General features: G+C 40.1%; 1 protein-coding gene across 3 annotated transcripts in view; it reads right to left on the bottom strand.

Annotated features, from left to right (window-relative positions):
• The window catches only part of WASL (WASP like actin nucleation promoting factor), a 50224-nt gene extending 39832 nt beyond the window's left edge, over positions 1-10392 (bottom strand). For 2 of the 3 annotated variants that reach the window (XM_039726738.1, XM_039726740.1), the window contains exon 1: positions 9929-10392. In XM_039726738.1, coding sequence (XP_039582672.1) covers positions 9929-10042 — 114 coding nt within the window. In that variant the 5' untranslated portion in view covers positions 10043-10392. The remainder of the gene's footprint in view (positions 1-9928) is intronic. The other variant, XM_039726739.1, reaches the window with a different exon arrangement.
• Positions 10393-27613: the final 17221 nt, after the last annotated feature.

Here is a 27613-nt window from a genome sequence, read left to right as displayed (position 1 = left end):
TTTACACCATTCTAATCTCAAAACCACACTCATACTAATCTGAGCAACTACTAGGGTGGCACTCAAAACTGTGCCAGGAAGTGTGCCAACAAACTCAACACCATGGACGGTCACGGAACAGTGCCCGAGTTCATGCTACTGCCCCACTTAGGTTTGTTAGCACAGCTGGCTGACAGACCACAAGTGAGAAAGAAGACAAGATGCATCCTTCTGCCACCAAGCTTAAATGTTATCAGCAACATAAAGGTATGGTCAGTGTGAAAGATGGACTCCTTGTTAACACAGTGTGAAGCCTGGAGCAGCAGCACGAAACTTTTTTGATAAACAAATTTCCATAAACAATATGAAAAGCGGACAGAGAAACGGGATTTTTTTCTGTCCTTTACAGGCAGAGAAGACCAGAGGTGTTCAAAGAGGCTGTTAAGGAAAGGCCTCAATGACGAACTGAAGCATTCAAAGCAAGACCTTCTAAATTACATTAAAAGGTGAAGTTAAAACCGTGACATGGAGTGAGATCTACATATCCCAACAAAACATTTAGCACCAAATCCATCCCCATGCATCCTATCAAAAAAAAAAAAAAAACTATAACAGTTTTGTAACTTTTAACACAGCTATAGGTATTTTGCATCTAGATGCTTGAATTAAGGCAAGGAAGGTCATGACCTGAGCACAGGCAACAGCTGTATTATCAGTCTTTCAGGTATAGAATACTGGCACCTGAATATGATATGGACAAATCTTTTAAAGACAAAACTATTTTTTAAAATAAAGAAATGGTGTATTGAATCACTGAGTTCTAGACACCACATGCAACCAGCACTTTCTGTCACAATCACACTTGAAATTTGAAGCTATACAAGGTTTTAAAGTTCCAACTGCACAAACTGACCACAGTGCTAACTGTACAGTGTAACACAAAGAGGCCAACATTACTTAAGAAAGGTCAAAATTACAACACTGTTGTATGGCTAAAAGATATTGGTTCACATAATAGCAAACAAAATTAAGCCCAAACCTTGAATTTTTAAAAACTTAATTATCAGGTTGATAAAAATATAAATGCTAATAAATGCATATCCAGTTATAAAATTAATTTCACACCTGAGACACTCTTAACTAAAACCTAAAGCAAATAAAGGAAAAAATAGCCCTGCATTTAATTTGTTAGAAACTACTGCTTCCTTCTCTGCAAATGCAAGGGGAAGCTTTTGCCTGTGGTATTGCACAGAACACACACCACTACAGGATGTTCATAGTTTTCTTCCTCTTTTCAGTTAACCACAAAAATCAAGCGCAGTTTTAGAGAGAGAAGCTTATTTGGATGCCTTTGTGTATATTTAGTGTCATAAGCCAAGTGATGTTTCTGTTTACTTTGGCTAACTGAGGGGGAGTAAAGGGAAAAAATGTCTACTTAGAAAGAATGACCACATCTTAGCTGTGCTCAGAGAGAGCTGTCACATGGTTAGAGGAGCAGGAAATAACTTACAGTTCAGTCAAAGCAAGACTAAGCAGTTCTGTGGTTTCAAATCTGAGCCTGTAGAGTTGCTGAAGCTGTATCTTCCAGTATAGTTTCTTACTATAGCAGCTTACAAACTGGAGAGTCTACTCCACTCCTGCCTGGAGAAGCAGCAGTGAAGGGTGGAGCAGTGCAAGAAACCTGAGGAATATCATACCTGTTTCTGTGTACCCTTCTCATATCCACTAAAAGTTCTCTTCCCTATAACAACATTAACAAAGACTTTGGCCAGTGAAGACAGATACAGGTGAGAAATGTGTAATGGCCAGGTCTCAGGCTCCAGTGCACTCCATGTTTGCAGCAGCAAAAGCTGCCTGGCATGGACATTGCCTCCTCGCCTCATGACTTTCCTTGTCCAGTGCTCTCCTGAGCTACAATACCTGCCATGTCTATCCAGCACTGCGTATGGGTAGGACTACACATCTGACCAGACACAAATCAGATCCTTCCTGGTTCATCCTTAAGAACAAAGGAGTGAGGAACTGAGGAGGGGAATAAGGGAGTGGAGGGGAGAACACAGTGAGGAAGAGAGGCAATCCTACCTGCAGATCTTTGCACAGATTATGGATGCAGGAGCTGAAGGGAGAAAGGAAAATTCTGGAAGCACTTGAGGTGCAAGAGAAAAACAGAAAAGGAAGAAACCCTGTTACTGGGACAGGACAGAAAACTTACTGAAAACATAAAAAAGCACGTATTAGGAGTGCAAGGAGAACATGATGAAAGCAGAGACATGAGATTTGGAGGGCAGAGGTCACCATGCAGGACTTCAAGGTGCATCAGCAGGATGGGGCTTACAAAAGAAATAGTGGTTAAATTGATTCCTAAAATAGAAAATTCTTTTCAAGTCAATAAATTACTGCTTGTTACAAAATGTAATAGGGACGTTGTAAAAAAATTTGTCACTTTTCTTTATCCCCAATATTGATTCCTAAAATAGAAAATTCTTTTCAAGTCAATAAATTACTGCTTCTGTTACAAAATGTACTAGGGAGGTTGTAAAAAAAATTGTCACTTTTCTTTATCCCCAACACAGAAAAATATTAATACAACAAATTAATACTAATTTCTTATCCACAAACCACACACAGGTAAGTTGGCTGTGACCTTGAGAGGGGAGAAAACATTTAAAATTTACTGCCAAATTCCCACTTCCAAATATTCTTGTTCTTCAGCCTAGACAGCAAGTACTAGGGCTTGTTACTTAATCTCAGCAAGTGCTGGCTAACTTTTGGGAAAGCCATTATCATCAATAATACCTGAAGTAAACGTGTTTTTTAAAAGTATTTGCAATCCCAGAAGAAAGAGGTACATTTGCATAATCAAGAGTTCAAATAATGAAAAACAGTTTTCTAAGCTGTTCAAAAAGGCAAAAATTACACTATCTTTAGCTAGGTTGGTGTTTCTCAAATTGCAGGCACAATACCTTCACATACAAAATGTGCTTATATGGGAGCATATCTGTGCTCACTAAATAAACCACCCTGATGCTGCACAGTGGCTAATGAACAAGTGGAGAAAAAGGCAAAACAACACATTTGCATTGAAGGTAAAGGAGATGAATGCAGGGAAATTCTGAATTACAAGATGTTTTGCAGGGGAAAATGATGTGTGAAACTGCCTTACAGAAATGGAAACACAACCTTAGCGTAATCTTTCAGCTTTAAACTAGACACACTGGAGAAAAATGTATTAACACTGTGTCTCAGAAAACCTAAAAAGAAAATGCTGCCTTAAGAGTGAGGATTTTAAGGACAGCTAAATAAACAGCAGAGGGAAAACAGCCCCACCAAGGTGAAGATGCATGTATGAAAGCAAGTGCCTGAAGTGAGAAGCAATCTGCAAATGTGTTGTGGAGCTCTGCAGCCAGCAACAGTTTCCTTGCCAGCAATAATCATCTCCACAGAACATTATGTCTACAGGAATTGAGTAATTCATTTAATGAACTTATTCCAGAATCATATATTCTTAACACAGACATTCTAATTTGAGATACCTAAAGTGTCACTTACTGCACAAAGAGCTGTCAGCAAAACTGTCTACCTTTAACTCAGAAGTGTCTGAGAAAACACTACTAAATTTTAAGGATTAAGCAAGTGAGCAGCTTTCTAAGAAAGTGTCCCTATGATTGTTTGAACTGCATCTTTTCTTCTTCTATTCGGACCTTTGAGAACACTGCTCCTGTCATGTGACGATCACAGAAAACTTCAGGATCTTCAAATTTAACTACAATTGACCTGAAGGTCAAACCTACTGTTCCCGTTTTATAGGATATCCAGGTACCAACAACAGGTCTGAAAGCCACAAAAGACAGTGTGGCAGTGTACCCAAGCAAATACCCTGAGAAACTAAACTATCTTGTATAGTATCTGAGCCACGTCCCAGTAGAGTGGACCATTTAAAACCACCCCCGAAGATACACTTCTAGTTCTACTAAATCCACTCTGCAAGATTTACTGTTACAAGGAAAACAAACTAGCCAATAAAAAAATCCCTCTGTGCTAAGTAACACAATGTCAGCCTTTCTTCAAGAAACTGTACCCTAACCTACCAATAAGCAACCCTGTCTAAGTGCCTGTGACACATTTTCATTACTTCCGGTATTTTATTATCTAGGTATTAGGTAATGAAACCATAAGTCTCCTGTATACTAAGTTTTATTTCTGTACTACAAAGATTCCTCAAGAGACAAGCCTATGAAACACACTCACTGGAGGAGAGGACACTATAAATCTTACCACACAGCTCCAAGTCAACAGCAAACTTTCTCAGCAAACTGAGCATTTAGAGCTTCACAAACCTCAGGTACAGACAGTTCTGCCTATAAAAAATCAGTGACAGGAAAGGGCTTTTTTTCATGCTGGTTAATGAACAGTACAAAGTTCCTAGGAGGTACTCACTTATCACATACAAATATCTTCAATGCTTCACTCCATCCATTCCAGCACTAAGCTAGAAGCTGCCATGGCAATTGCTGCCACTGCTGGTACCTGCAGCCACTATCAATGAAAGCAGTAGACGAGTTCTTAATGCTGGCACAAAGTAGAGTAGTAAGGGTCATAGGAAGTTCTAAAGAAAAGACAGGTGAGTTTTTTTCAGGCAGCAGTACCAGAACTCTTTCAAAAAAAGATATTCAGGATCTAAAATTAGAGCATTCCCCATTTTCATGTTTTTAGCCTGAAACTGCATGGTTCTTATAAGATAGATCTTACACTCTTCACTTGCAAAAAATTTGGTTAGTACTACATCTTTCAAAACCCCAAAAGAAACAAGCAGAGAGAAAAACATTCTAGTGACAAAAATTTCAAAACAATATTTACAAGCAGATAATGCCAAGAAATCACATCAATTTTCCATTAAAGGAAGAACAAAGTAGTCTTTACATTTAAAAATTTGCATGAAATAGCAAACTCAATCCTTATCTTCTAACAAGAACCTACCTCTTCCTTGGGTATTCTCCTAAGCAAGGGCTACCTGAACATCTTGGTGAAAAATTTGCAGTCAAAAATTGACTGTTCATCTGAATCCTAAATTAAAACTCTACCCTCTTCTAAATTCTTTAATATGATTCTTAGCTGTGAAAAACCAGAAAGTTACAACACAACAGCTTGTGACTACAAATTGTTTTCATCCTGTTGTGTATGTATACCATAGGATTCCAGAGCACTTATCAGGAGCATAAGTGGCATACTTGACCATCTGATTAACCACAGAGATGCTGAGACACTTTCAGCACTTAACTGCCTCCAAAACAGATAAAATATATCTACAAAGATGCTCAGAAGAGCTTAATGCTGAAGCCTTAACAGAGTGAGGTACAGGTTCCAGGTCTGTCTCAGTAGATCACCCTTCATTCAGCAATACACACTGCTTCACAACAGACTCACAGTGACTGAAACTTGTAGCAGGACTCAGTCCCCATATCAAGACACAATTTGTCTACCACATGAGGTACAAGAACAGCCAGGAGAGATATAACCACTACAGTCACTGAAGAGAAAAACTTCTGTTGGCTGAGTTTCTATCTTAAAGTCAGTTGAATAAGAGATTTAGATAACTGACAGTGAGGTTTACTGACAATTATGAGATTTTAACACCTAAATTTCTGCCTTTTTCCCCTTAGCCATATCCCACACTTTGTGAAGTGATGCTTTGTCTCAAATACATACAGCTATGAGATGCAGTGCCTTCCAGACTGTTCCCAAGCAGTCTCAAAATGTTTGTCATCCATGGGTAAGTAAGTTAAGGCAGTGAACTATACTGTAAAGACATTAATAGCAAGCTGTGAGCATGAGAAACACACTGTGCTAAGGACAGTGGTTGTATCACTTGCTCTACAGACTCTGATATGATCCATTACTGTGAAAATCAGCTTTGTAGGCACAGGTTTGGTTCAAAAGAACTATCAAAACCCCACTGTCACTGTCTCTGCAATGGAAGATTACCACTGATTAGTTGTTCAGAGAACTCACTCTAGTGGATACTAGTGAGGTGTCTAAAGATGCCACATGCCTTTTGTGGAACAGGGCAAATCTCAAAGAAATCCAGGTGTAATTCTCAATACTCTCCTGTTCCACAAGACCCCATCCTTTACACTTTATCTTTTCCCCCCACCTCTCATTTAAAAACAAATGCAAAGATGAGAATCACCACTGAATTAATGACTCAGTTCTCCCTACTTGTACAGGGGATAAGTCTTTTTTAAACTGCAATGTCAACCTTTCTTGGATGTACAGACTACAGCCTAAATTCAAACTGAGGAGTCCCAACACTTATCAGACATGTGAAGTTGTCCACTACTTAGACCTGTAGTCTACCTTCAAGTCCTAGTTCATACTGTTTTCGTAAGCACAAGTAATCTTACAAGTCCCTTCCTGATAAAACATTTAATTCTTATCAATTAAGAGCTATAACTGCCATTCAAGTTTTTATTTTGTGTTATCTCAACTATTACTGCAATTTGTTCTTTGGCTCTGATATACAAACTTATTCTGGTCACATGCACTTTTAAAAGCAGCCAAAACAGTCTTCTTAGTTAGCTTACTGCTGTGTCACTCCTCTTTCTGCATCCTCCACCAGTTCCTGTTTACCATATCAACCATGGCAAGGTCTTACACAGAACAACAAATTCCCAGCCTCATTCATTACACCTTATTCAAGTGTTGAGCTGCACGTCTAAGCAGCATAAAATGTCCATTCTCAATTCTACCTACTTCTAATGCTACTAAGTACATACTCCTCATGGTTCCTTTCACAAAAATTATTTCTACAGAATAAACTAGTTTTTCATTACTGACATCTCTGACCAATATTAATCATGCAAATTTAAAGTAATGATTAATAACTAACCAGAACTTATGCAAAAAAACTTTTAAGCTGGGCATAACCACAAAAATCATTAATATGCACAAAACTAATCTCATGGCTCCACCTAGTATAAGTGTACATAAAATTTTATTTCCACATTATTATTAGAAAGGTATTGAAAACTTTTTACAGATAGCAAATTTTACACCTGACCTAGATAACAAAGGTCACAAACCTGAATGAAAATTAGTTACACGCCTAAACAATGGAAGTCCTAAAGGGCTTTATGCTGGATATATTCTGTAAATAGTTCTACATCTGGATTCATATTTCAGCCAAATTAACTAGAGATACAGCTTTGACTATTAGCCAGTGGCTTGGTTTTGAAAGCCTGATCTGTCATGGGCAAAGGTATTTTAATTGCTTGTAGATTCAGATAAACATTTTACAGCTCAGCAAGTGGAGGGAAAAAAAAAAGAGTAGAGAAAAAAATCAATTACCCTCTGTATGTACACTTGCCTCCTAGTGATTTTCTCAAAGTATCAGTGTGCAGAATGGTATCAACCTCAGCAACACAGAGAGTGACAACTCTTCACCATTTCTCCCACTCACAGGAAATTTTTCTATCAGGGATCATTACTTAAGATGCCATTGGAACTATGTCCATTTCCGAGTTCACAGACTGTGAGTACTCAAACAAAGTTATACTGACATATTCCTTTGCTTTTCCATAGAACAAAAATCAGATAGTTGAATCCTCAATGTTATTTCAAAATAGTTGCCTTGCTACCAGTCAGAAACAAAGGAAAGACTGAAATAAATCAGATTCAGAGCACAACGTGCTCTATTAACTAAGCCCTTCAGGACTGATAGCAGCACTGTGGCATCCATTAAGAACTCTATAAATTATTACTACAAAGAGTATCTTAGGAGCATAGTTTAATGTCTCAACTTTGGTGTACATTGCAGTAGTGATCTAAACATGAGGTCTAGTCAAAGAAAACCTAAAATTATGTCAACGTGGCTGATATATAGCACATCCAATAGCCAGAGTGACATGTCCTAGAGTGACAGAAACATCACCTGCAGCAGCAAGACAGCCCAGATTTTTCATGTGATTGCAAGAGCAAGCATTTAGCATCTTACAGAATTCATAAAATTTTCCTTCTTAAAAAGCAGCACTTACAGTCCAAAATTTCTCTAATGAATAATTCCAACATGGATATTATGAGACCAAATCCCATGAACATTATAGCAAAAAGGCACTTATCAGCACAGCACGTTGAGTCAACCTAGAAGGTCAAGAGTACCAAGAGTCCTATGGGGCTCCAACAGATACTGTGGTTTCAAGTTAGACAGCTGAGGCTGTTACCATCTCCAGGCACCCGTTCCACTTCTCTGCTTAAGACAGTGCCCTCCAAGGGGTAGAATATTCAATCTGTTCACTTGTTTCTGAATTTCTGGCTCATGCCGCACAGTGAGCCAAAAAAGCCTGGTTAAATACCTCTAGATCTTCAATGCTCAAGCCCTCAGGATTGTGCAGAGAACCTCAAATGTACTAAAATAAGCCTACAATTAACTTCTAGAGCACAAAGGGCTGGGGAAAAAAGGAAACAACAGACCACAATTTTAAGAACCTCAACTGGAAAGTCATCCAATATTCTGTGTAAATCAGAAGAATGTGTAACTTCAAGCAAGCCGTAAATCCCATGACACCCAGATCCTGTGAAGATATTTACCTCTATCTGCTTTCAACGTATTACTTATGCAGAAAATTTGGGAGTTTACCTAGGTGAGTCTTACAGCTGAGTATGACAGAAATTAAAAGTGCATTTACCTGACAAGAAAAAAGCTAAGTTATAGAAAAACAAACTAAAAATCAATTTACACACACATTCATGCACTATTTTTTCATATTTAGGGAAAAGTTGATACTGTTTTTTTTCTTTCTTGGCAAAGAAGCTGAAGATATGAAATGTTGCCTGAAATTAACTGAGACATTTCTACAATTCTATACTACATGTAAAACATACACTTTAGGGTCATACTTTTTGACACACAACTTAGTGTGACAGCATCTTTTCTAACCCACCCCAATGTAAATATTCTCTACTTCCTGTTCCGTTGCTGCATCTTATGTTTTCCTTGCAGCACTCAGATTGATCAACAATACCATTTCAAAGTCCAGAAAGTTATGTGGAATCAATATCACTACACGGATATCCTGCTTTAAGTCACAGTTTTAAGTTCATTAAACACCCTCCATAGCTTTACAGCAAGTGTCTAGCTGCATTTTAGGTACGGAACACAATGCACAATGTTTTGGAAAATATGATTTTTTAAAAGCAGCTTCTTTTCCAGTGAAAGCAGTTATCTTTTGAAGCTTTCAAATAGTTCTTTAATACAGATAAGTAGTTTTAGTACAGTTTTACATTACATGCAAGAAGGTATTCTGAAACCGATCCTACTGATATAGAAATAGGAAAATATGCAGTATTTAAGTACACGAACTTGTTGTTTACACTAAGAAAAGTACAGACTAAACCCAAGGCAGGCCTAGCACTGATACGAGCCTTCCTACAACTTCGTCCAACACTGCTTTGTTGTGCCGCTGGTGCACCTGGGGTCCGTCCCAGCCCGGTCGAGCAATGGAACTTTCACGCCCCCGGAGCCCCGGGGCTGCTCCTTTGCGGCCGGCTTCCCCGGCAGCGCACGGGTGGGCTGCAGGGCAGCGGAGTCTCCCGGCCCCGGGAGCTCCATATGGAGCTGGATGGCCAGCGGGCGCGGAAGGACGGCGCCCACACCGGTGCCCAGGCGGTCTCGAAGGGAGCGAGGCCGGGCCCGGCGCTCAGGGCCGGCAGCCCCACCGGAGCGGGCCGGCCGAGGGGCCGCTGCCGCTGCGGGCGAGCCGGGCGGGCAGCGAGGCCTGCGAGGGCCGCCCCCCTCCCGGCCCGGGACGGGGCAGCGGAGCGGGATGAAACTTCCGCAGCCTCAACTTCCCAGCGCCCGGCCGGGCTGTCCTCACACGCCCCCGCCGGCCCCGCCGCGCCCCGGTGGGGCGGCTGGGGGTGCCCCAGTGCCCTCGCCCCCTCGGTCGGCACTTACCACGCATTTCTTGCCGAGGAAGCCGAAAAGGCTCTCGTTCTCCTGCGGGGTGAGCAGCAGCGAGCCCACGTTAGTGACCCGCCGCGGGGGCTGCTGCTGCGGGGCGCCGCTCATGGCCGGGGCCGGCCCGGCGCTGCTCTCGCCGCCCTGCGACCGATGGCGCCCGCGGCCCCTTCCTCCCCTTCCTCCGCCGCCGCCGCCGCCGGGGCCTCACAGCAGCCGCATCGCGGAGCCTCTTCGCGGGGCCGGGGAAGGAGGGAGGAGAAGAGGGGCGGCGGGGAGGGGGGCGGTCGGGAAAGGGGGTGCCGGGCAGCGGTGCCGCCGCGCCGGAGCCGCTCCGCGCCGGGGCCGATCCCGATCGCTCCCGCCCCTAAACTTCCAACTCCGGCCCGGCCCCGGCGGCCGCGCGATCCAACATGGCAGCGGGGGCGGGCGAGACCACGGCGCGCGGCAGCCAAGGGGGAGCCCGGCGAGCGCGCGGCCGCCGCGACCATGCGCCGTGCGGGGGGAGGGGAGGGCGTCGCCTTCCGCGCCCGCCCCCTCGGTACCTGCCGGGCCGGGCGGGGCCGGGCTTGGGCGGCCGGCGGGGGCGAGAGCGGGAGGAGAGGGGTGGTCAGAGCCCCAAGAAGAAGAAGAAGAAAGAAAGACAAGGAGATGATGAGAAGGAGGAGCGGTCGCCGCCGTAGGCACGCGGCCGCCGTCCCGGAGCCGTGGGAACGGCCGGGGCCCGTGGGGGAATCGCCCGCAGCGCGAAGGGCCCCGATGGCATCCCCTGAGCGAGGGGTATCCGGGCCACCCGCGGGGCTGCGGGAACCAGCGGGTGCTGGGAGCCCTTCGGCTGTCCCTGGAACCCGGTGCAGTTTGTAACCCAAAAGTCTTGTCCCGTTTTGTGGCAGAAAGGAAGCCCAGCCGGCGGGGAGGCCGGGCAGAGGTGTCAGCCACCCCCGGGCAAACGCTGCCTGCCGCAGTCTGGGGTGAATAGTAGCTATTCCGCGCTCTCCAGGGGCCAGCTGCTGAGGAGAAATCACGTACACACTCAACAGCCTTTGTCAGCCAGATTTCTCTTCCTTCTGCTTCTCTCCATGTGACAGCCGTAACCAGCTGCGATGAAGGCTGAAGACATTTCAAAACCCAAAGACCCAAAGCACTGCTGCTTATACTCAGCTTTCAGCTGCACAAAAGAAATGCTCACGTTTCTCACGTGCAAAGGTGAAAAACAGATGTCAGAGTGAGCAACTTGCTAGTTTTCTGTGGTTTTGGGTGAAGAGTGTGTCTCATCCTCTGATTGTGTGGAAGGTGCTAGGTGAAAGGGGAAGGTCCCCCATTGTAATTACATTTTAGAGAAGAGCTGAAGAAGTACAAGAGGAAACAAACCGGGAAAGACAGGAGAAAAGCCTGGGAACACAAGTCTTTACATGATGCTGTACTAACTTTGTACGTTCCAAAAGATCAGGTGGGGACACGGTGGCAGCCCCTCCTGCTCCACTTACAGGCCCTTTTTCCTGTACTTAAGAGCTTGTAATTATGCCCAAAAGAAGGGAGAATATGGAAGAAAATCCTGATTTTACGCCATAAAAATAGTTTGAAATACATGCATATACAGGACTCCTCAATATGCAGGTCTTTTGGAAGTGACTTGAATCTTACTGTAAAGGAAAACCAGTAGGAACCAAGTGCTTCTAAAGTACTTCTCAGCAATCCTAGGTTCTTCAGTTTTACATACTTTGTGTAAAGTACACACTTGCTGTGTAAGTATGTGTGTATTTTAGTGGGAAATGCTTAAGCTATAAAGTATTGGCAGCATTTCTTTCATTGCAAATGTATGTAAAAAGATAAAACACTTGGAAGCACTTTACAAGATAGTATTTTGTGGGATTTTTTGTGGGTTTTATTTTTTTAAGGTTTGTTTGTTTGGGGTTTTTTATTTCATAAACAAAACAGTTATTGTCTAGGTGAAGCCATTTTGGGGAAATTTACGTGCCTCCCTTGCTGGTGGTATAAATTACAAATACAGTACACCTTCATTGGGTATATGCTGTTATTGTCCTAATCTTCTATCACCTGTATTCTTTGGTATTTTTTTTTCTCTCTAAAAACTTTTGATGTTTGTTCCTGTGTAGATCTTGCCATACTGCCTGGGTGTTACAGGTGATGCATTTTGCTTCACACTGTTCTTTTCAGACCAGCTGGCTGGTAGATATTCTTAAGGGCCTTTTAACCTTCAGGCTCTATTGTTAGGATTTTGTTTGCTTTTTTAATAAGGGGAGGCAGGAAAGGGAAGGAAAGAGGTCTATTTTCAGTCCCTGTGTTTCATTAATTATTCAAAAGCTATTTCTGTTTTCATATCATGGTTAAGCAGCAAGTCCTGAAGGGAAGGGGAAATACCAATGTCTGTCAATACATCCATGGGATCCACTGAAAAATAGATTTTTGCCTTTGATATATATGTTTGCAGTAATTTCAGCAAAAACCTGCTGTTTCTGCATAAAACATACAATTTGCCAAAAGTTCTCTCAAGGAAAGCCACCAAGTAGAGTTACCTCTGTGTGTTTTGAAGATGTAGGAGTGCTTTTGCTGATTTAGGGCAATTGCTGTTTATTGGAGGCTGTCCTCTGAATTTCTCATTGCACTCCTTAGGGTTCAAATTGTGTTACCCATTGCTGATGCCTATGAGCTTCTTAGGAAGCTGCTCTTTTTCCATATTTTTTCATTTCAGGATACCAACTCACAGCACCAAGGTACTGAAATACATTGGAAATTGCATGATGTGTATCCTTATTAAACCTTGATTAAATGTAAATCTATATTTATAATATAGATTAAAGATCTATATTATAAATACTTATTTAATAAATAGATTTTATTATCCTTGTCAGAGTTACCTTTGACAGAAAATTGAATTCTGTCTTTAAAAGTGAACCTCTACAGTAATAGTTCATACTTTGAGTTTCACAGTTCAAGTATTCACACAATTTCAGAAGTAATATTCTGCAATTGAAGATGGAGGAAGCATGTGAGGAAAACTTGCTACCTAAACTTAATTTTTCTGGTGCTATGAATCATAACTTAAAGATTTTATTAATGACTGAAGTACATAAGTGAAAAAAAAAAAAAGTTATCCAAGGATTTATTATTTTGTTGGTAGCATCACTGCATTTCCCAAGTCTTGATCTTGTCATGGTTTGGTTTCCTGGTTTTCCAAAAAATGAAGAGAGAGCTGATTACATCAAAGAACAAGCAAGGGTAACAGGGAATATACTTTTCCATGGGGAAAAAAAAGTGCTACCATCTCTTCCATTTCATGTCATTTGCAGTGACAAGTGGCACGGTCTGGGACAAGTGCAAACCTGGCTGCAGCGACCGCAGGAGCAGGGCTGGGGGGATCAGGAGTGAGAACATATGATTACTGTGACCATGCAGGAGGGTATATCAACAGGGCAGCCTGGGAATGAACAGAAGTGAAGCAAGCTGCCTTTCCCTCAATGCCCTTTTTGGCCAGGCCTGTAGAAAACACCAGTCTGCTCACTGCAAAACCGCTTGTGGTAACTGGAAATGAGGAACTGTTTTTGTGATTGGAAGTGGGTTTGCAGCTGTGAAGACACAAGTTCTCTTTTTTGAGTAAGTCATGTTTTTCTCAACAGACACCCCGTTGAAGAGGATTGGGTTTGTGCTGTTACTGAATTGATGTCAAATAACATGTTGGTTATTTTACTGATAATAGCCTCATTCCCTTCTGCTCTCTGTGTTCTGAGCCTTTGAAGTTGAGGAGTTGCAGCCCTGAGAGGTACCCCCCAGAGGTAACTGAGTCATCTATTAAGTTAGGGTTCATTTTGGATTCAGTCACTGTATTTCCTTTCTCAGAAGTGTTGCATTATCTGTTTCAGGTGAGGAATAGTCTGGAAAAAGGAGGATCAAACCTATGGTGTTTTATTTGCTCTATATTGAATTTGTATGCTGTAGGTTTCAATAACAGAACGACATGTTTTAGCAACAAAAGTTGCCAGAGATGACGGTTAGGTTTTATTTTAATTGGTCAGTAAAGCCTCTGCTGATTCCATGTGGATGTGGAAGTGTGTCAGTAGGAAGCAGCCTCCCCCTGGGTGGGCAGGCTGTGCAGCAGAGTGTCCTTGCCGCAAGAGTGAGCAGGCTGCAGCCTGAGAACCAGTGCTGTGGTACAATAAGTTCTTTCATTTCTTGCACGAATCCTGTCTTAGAGGCCAGCTAGAAATCTTCTCTTCCTGTAGTGCCCATTGTATATATCATTTGTTTGTATCTTTTCTAGCCCTCATTTTTGACATCAGACTACTTACTTGAAGAAAAGAAATTTGTGCTCTTCCAGTTTACTCAACAAGGAATAAGATTGGTTTTGCTTTGGATATAGAATTGTACTTTCCAGTTATGGGGATATCTAGCTCTTTTCAAGAGCTCCTCAGCAATTCCTTTGTGGCCTGAAGCATCAGACTGTATTGCTCTCCTTTTCAATACTGTGAGGAAGATGGACCAAAAACATACTGGAATTTGAGGTGTCCTCTCTCTCCTCTTGTTTATTGATCATTGCCTGCAGCATCTGTGCAACAGTTCTGTAGGTGCTCTGCAAATTAGAGGAAAACATTTTTCTTTCCCCAGCCCAGGTAGCATCTAGCCTTGCATTACAGCTCATCTTCAAAATTGTATGGCACAGTGTTTTTTGAAACACTCTTTTTATTCTCTTTGCCTTGGTTTATAGCTCAGCAAAGGTATGACTTCTTGAATTTTACACTCAACAATAACCATGAGTGGAGTAAATAAGTTAATCATGTTTTATTTGCAGGTGTTACAGGAAATATTTATTCCTTCCTGTAAGTTTCCTGACAATTTTTTAATTCAATGTAATAACATCCCCCTTCAGCCATTAGTCAGCCACCATGGAGCTCAAGAACTTCACCAGTTAAAAAAAGCAAAAGAGAAACATGTTCGTTCCTTACTGTGATCTGCAAATCTGTTGTTAGAGCACATTTCCTTAACAACAAAAATCTTGCTCTGGCTTTGAAATGTCAGTTCTTATTTGCAGCGTGACTGACCTCCCACCCCGATCAGCATGGTTCTGACCAGGAAGCCTCATCATTACTGAGAGGAGGGAAGCACAGGCAAGTGCATTCAAAATGCACCCTTTTTACTGTAAGTGCTAAAACCAAAGTACATACTTGCTCTCTAAAATCTGCCTTGAGGTCAATAGTTTACTCCCAACAGGTCAATGAGCAACTGGCAAATATGTAATGCAACTCAGCAACAATTGCTTTTTTGATCCTTTTGATGGATGACTTAATAACTTTTACATACTTTTTATTTTTTTTCCTTTTTATTTTAATTTTTTTTTCTTTCATTCCCTATCTGACACATAATAACCTTAATGGTTTGGCATGAACTACACCTTTGTTCTTCACTGAGGTTGTGCTGAGCAGATCCTTACTGAACGCCTGTGGTGCGTCAGGGCTGGCCATGACCTGGCAGTCCTGCTCTGCTGCTGCTGCTCTCCAGGCTGAGACCCTGTCAAGGGGCAGATTTGGGTCCAGACCTGGGGCTTCTCTGTTGCATCGTACTGTCTTTGGTACTTCTTTAATTGTTTTGCTTCTGTGTAGGTTTTGCCAGTTGATGCAAATATTTGGGAGGGAGGGGGAAAACACAGCTCACTCTTTATGCATCATTGTTCTTGCAGGTGTATGGCTCCACCTCATAAAGCAAGATTGAGATCATGCATATCTTGATCAGCCTGATTTTTGTGTTTGGTGAGGTCACTTACGTAAGCTGCAGGCCAACTAGAGCAACTGGTACAGTGAATTATATTGTTTTTTAAGCAAAAGAGAATATACTTTAAAAATCTAAAAGCTTAATGTATGTTGTAGGAGTTTTAATATATATAAACAAACCAAAATTGATCATGCTTCAAACTGGCTTGAGAAGATGGATGAAAAGTATAAATTTAATTTTTTTTTCAAAACAATTATGTTGCTTAGTGCATATGAACCATCAGTAAGAAAATCTGTAGTTGCTTCATCTCTGAGATAATTAAGTCTAAAAGTAATTATTTGTTTTTGATTGCATTCTAATAAGTAAAGGCAGTTAAATTTCCTTGAGACCTTAGGAATATCTGGAATTTAGCACTGACAGGCAAGTTATTTTAATTGGTACATTCCTGGCTACTCTATCATTACTTTCAATTAAGGACTCATCCTATGGTATGTTAGAATGGCATATACAAATTATGTCAGTGCTTTATGTGGATATCTACTTTGCTCATGCTCACCAACTCTGCCTGAAGGAGTAGTTGTCCAATAAGAACATACCTACCTGAATTTTTATAACTAAAATGCTGGTATATGTGTAGCATAGCATTGCCTGAAGCCCTGGATAGTTTTGGTGCCCAGCTGCCTTTTAAGCACATATAGGAACCCAGTGGCTGATCTGGGGAGAAACTGTTAAACTGGGAGAACATCCACAGCAGTCCCCCTCATAAAACTAACCAGCCATTAATAAATACTGATTCTGTGTGCTACAGACTGAAGCAGTGAAATTTAGTTCAGTTTCTATGCTTTGTGACAAATAAATTTTGGAAGATGTGTAACTTTTTTATTCATAGATATATATATTTGTGTATGTGTATATATATATGTGTGTGTGTGTGTGTATACATATGACAGCTTTAGACCTACCATAAATGTAGATTTGGTTTTGTAGTGTTTGCTGCAACAGCATAACATTTAACACTGACCTGTTTTGTTGGGTTAGCTTTCTTGACCTTGAATTTTCTCGTGTCTATTTAAAAGATGAAACCCAGCATTTTTATTTAATGTACTGTCACAACAATTAAAGTACAACGAGTTGCTGTTCAATAACTAGAAACCTACAGCGCAGCTAATAAGGCTTTCTGAGAACATACTTGCTGCTGCTATAGCAGCTCTTTCACAGAGGTCATGGCGGGGAGCCAGAGGAGGTTGGTAGACAGCTAGGCAACCTGAAAAGAACAAGTTTGTCAGCATGTACAGCTGATTAACATGAGGATAATTTTCCATAAGCATAGCCTGCAGTGTTTGCCTAAGGTGGGGGGTTTAATTTTTCACTAAACTTCCTAAAAGCTAAGCCATTTTTAACTGTGGTGGAAAGCAATTTGTTCAATTCAAGTGGAATAAGGCTCCATAAGATTTTTGTGCTATTTTAACTCTGCCTACGCATTGCAGTAGGTTGAGGTGTACTTATTGTATAGGCAATATAAGGTTATTCCCATGAAGACACATTATGACAGTTATTTTTGATAGGTGATTTTATTTCTACTAGTTAGAGTGATGAGAACAAGAAAACATGAGAAACATTTAGAGGCAGAAGAGGCAGCCTTTAGTTATTACGTTCTCCTTCTTCTGAATGTCATCTAGATTGCCAACGTGTAACAGGAAATAAATTACTTTGTATTTCTAGGTCGCTTATTCTAAATCACAGAATTGCAGAATCGCTAGGTTGGAAGAGACCTTCAAGATCATTGAGTCCAGCCCATGCCCTAACATCTCAACTAAACCATAGCACTAAGTGCCACATCCAGTCTTTTTTAAACACATCCAGAGATGGTGACTCCACCACCTCCCCAGGCGAACCATTCCAACTTTATCACCCTTTCTGTAAAAATCTTTTTCCTATTATCCAACCTATATTTCCCTTGGTGCAGCTTAAGACCGTGTCCTCTGGTTCTGTCAGTTGTTATGTAAGTCTGTGGGAATATGAATGGTCTTCTAAATTTTATGGTGCTCTGTAACCCAGAATCTGCTCAAGTATAACTCAATCATAGTTCCAATCTCTAAAGCAGGTTTAGGTGTATTCAACTGCTGCTCTGAATCTATGCTTCTCCTTTCTCTGGCCCTCTTCATGTGCAAGGTCAAGGCTGAAAAGAGAATATTACCCAGGCCTGTGTCATGCAGAGACTTCCTTCACACTGAAGTAACCCAGTGTTTGCCTAAGAAATGGTATAAAGCAGATGGACTAAAATAAATGCACAAACTCTAAACATTCAAAAGATAAGACAAAAATCAGTTCATATTTGCACTGTTGGGTTTTTAAGAAATGAAATAATAACTCAATTCTTAATATTCTTGAATATACAGGATATTTGCCAGACTCTATGACCATGTGTGGTTTATTTCAAATATAATGCAACCCATAACTGCATTCTGCTTAATTTTACAGTATGAGATGTTTTATCCATTATTTATTGTGCTCAAATATGAAGAGGATCAGAATATTAGACAGAAATAGTATGTGGTTTTGAGGATGAGTTGCAGAAACGAGATGAAACTGAGTAGTAGAAACAGCACTGCTTAAGTGTCTGGATTGAGAATGACTGAAGGGGAGATCCAGGAGTGGTTGGGAGTTGCCCTGGCAATGTGGACTTAGAAAGATGAATGCAGGTCCCTGGTGCTTCTGGTAAGAGATTCCCACTAAAGCCAGGGATGCATTAGTGCCACTGTGCAAGGCCCTAAAGCACCTTATCAGGAATAATGTATATGATTCTCTCTGTCCATTTTCTAGAAGTGAATTTAGATTGGAACAGGTTCAGAGGACAGATAGCATGTCTGGGAAAATAGGAAAGAGGAGATGAGGCATCATGGCAAAACAAAATGACAGAAGAAAAAAAAATATATATACTTCCTGATCAGTTAATAGGTATATTTTCTGTTGACTTGATATAATTTCTGTTCCTACATGTAATTTCTTAACAATCAACAGAGTCATTTTTCAGGTGGTGAGGGACTTCGTGAGCAATAGGGAGGAAATATATTTTTTTAAGTAAAAGATGATGTTAGTTCCAGATACATTTCTAGAGAAATGTACAGATTCCTAATTCTGAAGACAGTCTGTAATGTGTCTCCAGCAGAATTAAGTGGGGACAAAAAGATTTTACTGCTTTAAAGCTGGAGCTCAAGACAAAGTGATTCTATACAGTGTTGCTTTTAACACCAAAGAACAGGACTCAATTCAGAAAATCCCTTTAGTTTTTCTGTTCATCTTTGTCTTTTATGTATCTTGCCATCTAAAAAGTAATAATAAACCAAATCACTGCTATGGAAGGAATTTAAAATCCTTCTGTCTGAAGTTGTCTAAAACTAATAATGATTTGGGGGTCTTTTGAAGAACAGTAGTTTCCAAACAAATCTGTCAAATATTAATTTAAGTCTCTGTTTAGTCTACAGCACTGAAATCGCTTTGAATAGAAAATACATGATAAAACATGGGTAATGGGTCTTGTCAAAAAGCTTTTTCATTCTGTTTCGCATTTTCCAATAACAGACAATCTCCACTGCATTTAATAAAAAGTAATACAACTTCTGAAGCCAGAACTGATTGTTGGTTAATTTAAAAGAAAGGAAAGTTTATTACCTCTCTTTGCAGTATACTGCTCATTCTCTGAATCTAGTAGTCAGTGGTTAAATAAAGTCTCTGGCAGGAATTTTCCATTGTGAGTCATAAGCATCGGATTGACAACCTTTATAGAAATTTAAATGCAACCTTATTAAACAATACACTTCTATAAAAGCTGAGGGATAAATTCCTTTCACTGGGTGCGGGGGCACTAAGGTGCTGTATCTGAGAGAATGACCTGCAGAGAGTTTATGTAGCTGTGAGAAGCCAGAAGAGTGGGATCTGCCTGGCTGGAACACCCATCAGGAGGACAGGATATCTAATGGTACAGAGCCCATCAGCCAGCAGCAATTATCTAAATAGTCTTTGCCCACAGGAATAAAGCAACAGCCACATAAATAAAAAATGGTTGGGTTTTTTTCAATATCACATTAGAGCTGGGAATTGCTCTTGCAAACATCACTTGAAACAAGTTTTTCAATAAAATGAAAATAGCTATCACAATACTTCCTGGCTTGTATTTTGAATGTACAAAATTTAGAAAAAAAAATGTCCTCTAAACTTATTTTGTGTTTTCATCAACTTTGTCTCCCATAACTATCAGTTTGGCTTAATTTTGAGTTTTCCCCTGTACACTCTGGGTTACCTATAAGTGAAAAATGTGAATTTGTGCAAAATTATTAAAAATTTCAAACACTACGCCTGTCACACACACAAAAAAAATAATGCATTGGGGAAATAATAGTTTCCCATATTTAAAACAATTGGCAAATGTAATGCCAGTCAACCCACTTGGGATGCTTAGCATACACATGAAGGAGAAAACTGGAGAGATCACAGATATTGTAATGATGCACAGGAAGAATGCTGAGAAGAGGACATGTGAAGATGCTGGACAGCTTTCTGGAACAACAGAGCAGCTGTTTTGGGAATGCGTAACATCCCTGTTGTGATTGAATCTGGGCACTCATAAATGCCGGTGTGTGGCCACAATTCTGTGATGCTGACCCTGGTTGCTGGGCTGGGCTCAGGGTGAAGTTTTTGGACATGGACACTTCTTGGTGGTGGCAATTCTCAAAGCAGTTCTCAAAGTCTACACAGCTACGTGAGCTTAAAAACCACCACTCCAAATATAATCCCATTTGACATCAGGTCAGACACATGGTGCTGTGCAAGTTATTTGCTATCACCACCTCTAGATTGCTTAAGATCTGCACTGGTAGTAACTTCCTGGGGAAGGGCATTGCAAGGTGATTGCAAGCTATGTGTGTGGACACAAGCCCCGTGCAGATCAGCACTGTGCTTCTCAGAATGCAGGGGTGCCAAAAGAGAAACGCAGTGAGGCCCTGCCTCTGTTCAAGGGTGTTACTATTAACATTTTCTGTCTTGTAGCAATAATTTTTGTCAACATCCACTTCTACATGTTATTTCTTGTTTCTTAAAGTAAATTGTTTACCACTAGTGATCAGCTGCTCTAACTTTCTCTTCTCACTCAAAACCAGCTAGTAATAAAGGATCAAAGTTTGTGCTTTGCTGTACATGTGTTTTTCTCTTGGTAAAACTGAATAGCTAAAGTTATGCCAAACGTTTGAACAAGCAAATGAACAGAACCCAGTAAAGAATCTACACAAGTGAGTTTGTTTCTACACATTCTTCTGAGCCAGCAATCAGAGATTTAAAGTATTTGGAAACAAAACAATCCATTAACCAATGTACTCCATAAAATTAATCAGCCATAATATACTCCCTAAGATTTGCAGTAATTTCCCACCAGCCCTAACCTCTCTCCCTCCAGCAAAACAGGCACTTTACAAGTCTGTATCACTCCATGGCTCATGCCCGCCCACAATCCAGAGAGCAGCACAGCTATTTACAGTTGGTTTCATTAAAATTGCCTTGTATTGCAGAGATGGGAGCATTCGTGCATGTGTATATATGTGCATGTAGTTTATGTGTATATGGATGTATTGTAAATATATTATAATCACTGGTTTTTGTGTCCTGCACTTCTATTCCAACAGGGATGCATCCTGTCCACTTGAGTAAAGGTAAACTGTGATGAGAGAAGAACCATTTACTTTCAACAATCTTGTAGAGCATCATTTGTCTTTGGCCTTTCCAATGCCTTTTATACTGCATCTTCTGTAGGAGCAGAGGCTGTAACTGGACTTTTAATGTGGCTTTCTTGTCTGAATGAGGTTTTATAGCACAGGGCCTCAGGACAGGCAGGATTTCCAAGATGCATTTTGTTGGAAAGCTTTGAATAGCTCTGTTTCTTCACATGGATTTTTGAAATCAATGCTGGTCATGCAGGATAATTTGAAGCCAAAGTCATGTGGAAAACCTCCCATTCTCAAAGTCCTGATACATTTACAAGTTTTTAAGCAGTTTCCCTATAAATGCAAATCTCTTTCTGTGGTAAACATTTACAATGAATCAAAGAGATCTGTAGTGGATGCACATTGAGTTCAACAGATGTATGAGACTTCAAATGCACTGCAAACATGACTGGTTCTCCAGTGTGTAGTCTTACCTGAAGTGAGGTAGATTATGTTTTTACTAAGAAAAGGTGTGGGAATTTTTCCAGACCTGAAAACAGCCATAGCTCAGTATGCAACTCTTTTGTAGTCTCCTTCCAGCTACTGCTGACTTAAAATTCTAAATTATTCTATGAAATCTCTTTTTGGTTTGTTAGCAAGAAGGCTTATGCCTCTCTTGAGTTTAGTTACAAACAGTAAAGGTACAGAGACTGGATCATCAGTATTAAGATTTGTTAAATGTATGATTATTAAATGAAGAAATTTCCAATTATTCTGCATTGTGCCATATCTTTGTCAGAATGTTAACAAAATATTTATTGATTGATAAATATTGATAAAAATAAATCTTGATAATTTTTCTTACAGCTTTTGTTTAATAATGTTATGTTTGTTTCCAGTGTTTCTAGTGATCTCTCACTTTGCCCCACCAAAAACACTGAAAAAGAGAAACTATAATAAGTGTTGTTCATTCTAACACAGGCACATCAAGGAAGTGCAGAGAACATGACAATTAGCATAGCAATCAGTGTACCAGCTGATGGTGGCAATGCTTTCTGCAGTTACAAACCTGGCTCTGGGTTCTCTCAGGCTCTCTCAAAATTCTGTTCAAATTGATGAGGCAAAGTTTAATGTTCAGAGGATTTTCCATTGAACTTATGCCCTTGTCTTAATTCCGTGAGGATGGGATGCAAATGGCAGGTGCGGAGATGTGGGGAAATGCATCACACTTGCTGTCAGGCCCTGGATAGTGCAGGAACAGTTTCTAATCTTGGTGACATTTTCTACCGAACGAGCACAGCAGGAGATAAAAAGGTGGGTGGAGTGGCTGGCATTTAGATGAGCCAGACTGCTTCCAACATCAAAAGAGTTTCAGTTCAATAATTGGCTAAAGGGTCAACCAGATCCGTGCCTTGCCTAAGGCAATATTTCCATAATACTTTTGGTCTGTGCAATTGCTTCCATACAAACATGGAGTCAGGGAGCCTAGGCAAACTCCTTAAGTCTTAGAGGGCTTTGTGCTGGGCTAGGAATTGTCATTTCCTTAAACACTGGGTATGTAATCCCACAGTTTAGCATCCTAAATTACGTTTATTGCGCAGTTCTGGTATCTTTTCTCATCGGTTGAATAATTGAGCTGGTTTGCAATAAACACTTTTAATCTGTGCTGCCTACGTTCTAGGTAATTATGGTCTTGTTAAATAAGTTTTTGTGGAAGCATTTTCTTGTGATTTGCCTTTACAACTTTATACATATATATATATGTATATCTGTATATTTATATGTATATCTCTTCATTCCTTTCCTACCTCATTTTTAAGTGGTGCCATTGTATTTCGGTGATTAAAAACAGCATTTATTGTTACTTCTCACATTAATCTTTGTTAATGCCACTTTCTACATATACTTAGCAATGGCAAAATGAACAGAAAGTACCTCTACATGAAAAGCAACTGCTGCTATAATATATAGTTCCCCTAGTAGGTTCACCACAAAGGATAATGCCAACCCCCTGACACAGCATGTGTAGTCCATATTAAGCTATTTTAATAGCTCTTATTTTTTATTTTTAGAGGCTGTTCTTGAAATATGCATTTAAGATTCTCTTTTTAAAGTCATTTGGAGTTCTGAATTGAATATCATCTACAGGGCTCAAAAGATCTTGATAATGTTATTTCTGTGAGGCACAAACAGTAGGATTTGTTTGACTGTGCACAGATCACTGCAGGAGTTTTCTGCACCTATGCTAATCACATCATTTTCTTTTTATAACCAAAGAAGAGAAATGAGTCAGCTTATCAACTTCTGATATCTGGTACAGGATTAGGTGAACTGCACCTTAAAAGCAGCTCTTACTCCCTAGAGACTTCAAAACGAGCTTTGGTGACCAGTTCAGGTATAGACAATTGCACTGGTGATAGCTAAAGAGAGGTGAGTCTTGTCGAGTTGACTGCCAGTAATTATGAGCCAGCCTTTAAACAAGCTTGAGCTCTACACATTTACTCTTAGCTGTACAGCTGTTTGCATCTGAAGCAATCTGGTAATACTCAGCTTCCACAATATCCTCTAGATTGCTGACAAGTCTGACTAGTCCTTTAAAAGAAGAAATTTAGTTATTAAAAAAAAAAATCTGCAATTTGTAAGTTCTAAGAGTGAAGGCAGGGGTATCAGTTTTTAAATAAATTGCTATGTAGTTATATTATTAGCTTTAAACTTGCAGGAACTTTACTAATGGTCCTGAAAACTCATGAGTAAAGGCAAACCCACACATTATGCTTAAATCTAGTTTGGATAATTTAACTAAGGCTTAAATTATAGGATTAAATATATAAACAAATCTTCTGCATGTAGATTTGAAGAATTTTGACTTCTTGGAGTAGGACATTGCCACTGCAAATAGGCATTCTTTTCTTGATGAACATGTTTTAGTAACCTTTTTTTCTAATTTTATGAAGCTGACCTTAAAAAAAAAAATTCAAAAATCTTTCTATGACATTAGCCAATGTGTCAGAAATCTGTGTGGCAAGGTAGGTATTCATAATATTGTGCATTTTTTGCATAATAGATCTCAGCTTTGTGCAGAAGTCTTCTGAAACAATGATTAGTTTCTAGACTCAAAGGGCTGCTCTGTAGAATTATGAGAACCTTAAACAAAAAAAAAAAAGGGGGGGGGAAATGAAAGAAAAGTGAAAAACAACATCGTTTGCTAAAGAAAAGACGCTTTCATTTTCAGCCACAAGATGGTGCCACTTCCTCAATTTAAAGTACAATTTGCCTTTGAAAACGGTAGAAAAATGACATTTACCAAATTAATCCCAATGGAAAGAGTGAAGGAGCAGAGGAGTCCTACTAGTGCCTTTAAAATAGCATTTAAATGGCATTTAAATGACATATGGTTCTTGTGTTGGCCCTCTTCAAAAGAATAGGATACATCTTGCCTGAATTCAAGGACATATTTGCTAATTTGTGTGACAGAAGTAGCCTTTTACTGCATATGGTCACTGCCAGCTCTTCAGCAAGTCATGGTGCTCCGTCTGAGTGGGTTTCTGTTTCTTTCTGTGTACCACAAAACCAATTATTTAGCAAATTTCAAAGCTTTATGTGTGAGGAAATGTACTGAAGACTGGTGACCTGCGCAGACACAACTGAAATTTAAGAAGAGTGTGGCTGCCAGTGTGTGGCTGAGAACCCATCTGACCCATTCACAATTTTCTTTTCAGAGCCATTTCAGAAGACCTTTTGGGATACTAACTGTGGTTTATTATTCTTTTCACCTTATGTGAGTGAAAACCTGAAAGAGAAAGAAAAAACAAGAAAACCTATGGTTTGTGCAGCACTTTATCTATAAAATAATCTTAGAGGCTGAAAGAGTAGGAAATGGCAAAAGAAGCACTCCCTTGGCAGCCCTCTGTCCCCATGCTTGGCTCCACTTTGCTCATCCCCACTGGTCCCTCTGGAGGCCCGGCTTTGCCCTGACCTTCCCCAGGAATCTTCTGCCTGCTTCCCTGGTTGTTTGCCCTGTCTCCTTCCCCTCACACCCATTTAGTAGCTGCTGGAGCGTCTCCCTGCTTTCACTTGGGGTTCAAGTGCCCCAAAAGTCGGGTGTAATGATGCAAAAATGTTGGACAAACTTGACCACGTGCATCATTACTAGTACAACACGTGATGAGACTATGTTTTACTTTACTAAGAATAGAGGTGTAACGTGTTTTATCATGGAAATCCTAGTCTGTAGTTAAGGTGGAAAAATCAACCTTTCATTCAACTGAATTGCGTGAGTGATTCCTACTGAAAGTCAAAACACATAGCCTCCTACATCCCTCAGGCAGACTGGTGAGACTTATTTGAGAGTGTAACCCAAACCTGCTTCCCTTCACACGGATAGGAACAGCAGTGTGAATAACTGAAATGCTTTCAAGCATTTTTATTGCCCGACAAACTCTCCTGAAATGTAGAAACCCTGACATAGGCAGCCCGGTGACAAAGCAGGAGTGCAGCTCAGAGCCAGGAAGCGAGTCATTGTCCCAAGGTGGTTCTGCACTCGCACCCTGGCCAGGTGATGCAGTGTCACCTACTCACGAGTTATTCACCACCCGGGGCATGTCAGCATCCCGGTGGGTGTCAGGAGAGATCCTGCAATTCAGATTGCATAAGTGTGGGATTCTGAGTGACTCACAGCAGCCTGATGACTCCATACCTCATTTGTTTAGGCAAGCTGCAAACCCAAGGATGTGTCCCAGCCTATGTCATGCAGGTTGTTTCTCCTGTTCCTTATGGGAGTTCCCCACATGCATATGCTGCCTATGCTTAAAAACCCAAAATTATATTAAGGAGGAGACATGACATTTCATGGAAATGACTGTACTACTTCCTTGAAATCTGGAGTTGATCTTATGTTGCAAGACCCTTGGATTTTACTAGTTATGTAAGAAGTAAAATGGCATTTAGGTTTTTACTAAAATGGCAACAAAGGGAATGTAAATAGAGGGAAGGGAGAAAGAAAACAGAAAAAGCTTTGAAATAAAGATTTTTAAAGGAATGTTTAATTGAGTTTAATTTGAGTTAAAGCTTATTAAAAACCTCAGTACACAATATTTCTAAATAGTTCCATATTATAATATTCTCCTGTTCCTTATGGGAGTTCCCCACATGCATATGCTGCCTATGCTTAAAAACCCAAAATTATATTAAGGAGGAGACATGACATTTCATGGAAATGACTGTACTACTTCCTTGAAATCTGGAGTTGATCTTATGTTGCAAGACCCTTGGATTTTACTAGTTATGTAAGAAGTAAAATGGCATTTAGTTTTTTTACTAAAATGGCAACAAAGGGAAGGTAAATAGAGGGAAGGGAGAAAGAAAACAGAAAAAGCTTTGAAATAAAGATTTTAAAGGAATTTAATTGAGAGTTTAATTGAGTTTAATTTGAGTTAAAGCTTATTAAAAACCTCAGTACACAATATTTCTAAATAGTTCCATATTATAATACCATATTTTTATATCATATTTTCATATTATACCATATTTTCATATTATACCATATTAGTACACAATATTTCTAAATAGTTCCATATTATAATACCATATTTTTATATTATATAATATTTTTATATTACACCATATTTTAGAGGAAATAACCTCTCTCAGTATTCTTTATAGTCATAATTAATGCTTCTCCTGTGAAAAAAAAGTGTATTAGTTTGAGACATTTTCTTTTGTATTTCACAGTTAAAATTGAATAATACTTACTTGTAAATCAAAATAAAGCCCTCTGTTAGGAAGGGAAATGAGGAAGGCATAGCCTTTCCTATATATAAGAAAATATAGTTTCTGTATCTGGATAGCTTTAAGAGCACATGATCCAAACTTCAAACCAGGAAACACATTTGCATTTTTACTTTTATTTTCCTCTCTACGGTTCATGGAAAACTTTTTTTTCTTTCGTAATCTCAATTGTTTGGGAGAGGTTTTTATCTTGCTCTACTAAGCTAAATGTAGCAGGGTTAAGGTGATCTGCCTGGTGAAGCTAGAATCACAGTCAGACAAAAAGGAGAAAGGATTGGAAAAAAGTACTACAAAGAAGGAAAATAAGCTGGAAACTCATACATTAGAAGGATGGTTGTTAGAAAGGCTTGTGTCAGAGGCTTGAAGTGGCATTTCCCCCACCACTGATTGCTGCTGCCTCTTTGGAGCAGAGCCCTGCACCGCGCACAGCCAGCACCCCCAGGCTGCCAGGAACATCACCTGTGTGCTCTCTGTTCTA

This window comes from Passer montanus, unplaced genomic scaffold (assembly GCF_014805655.1).
Source record: "Passer montanus isolate IOZ18808 unplaced genomic scaffold, ASM1480565v1 scaffold6, whole genome shotgun sequence".
Classification (NCBI taxonomy): Eukaryota; Metazoa; Chordata; class Aves; order Passeriformes; family Passeridae; genus Passer; species Passer montanus.
Note: the sequence above shows the minus strand (reverse complement) of the source record. Positions and strands in the feature narration are given on the sequence as shown.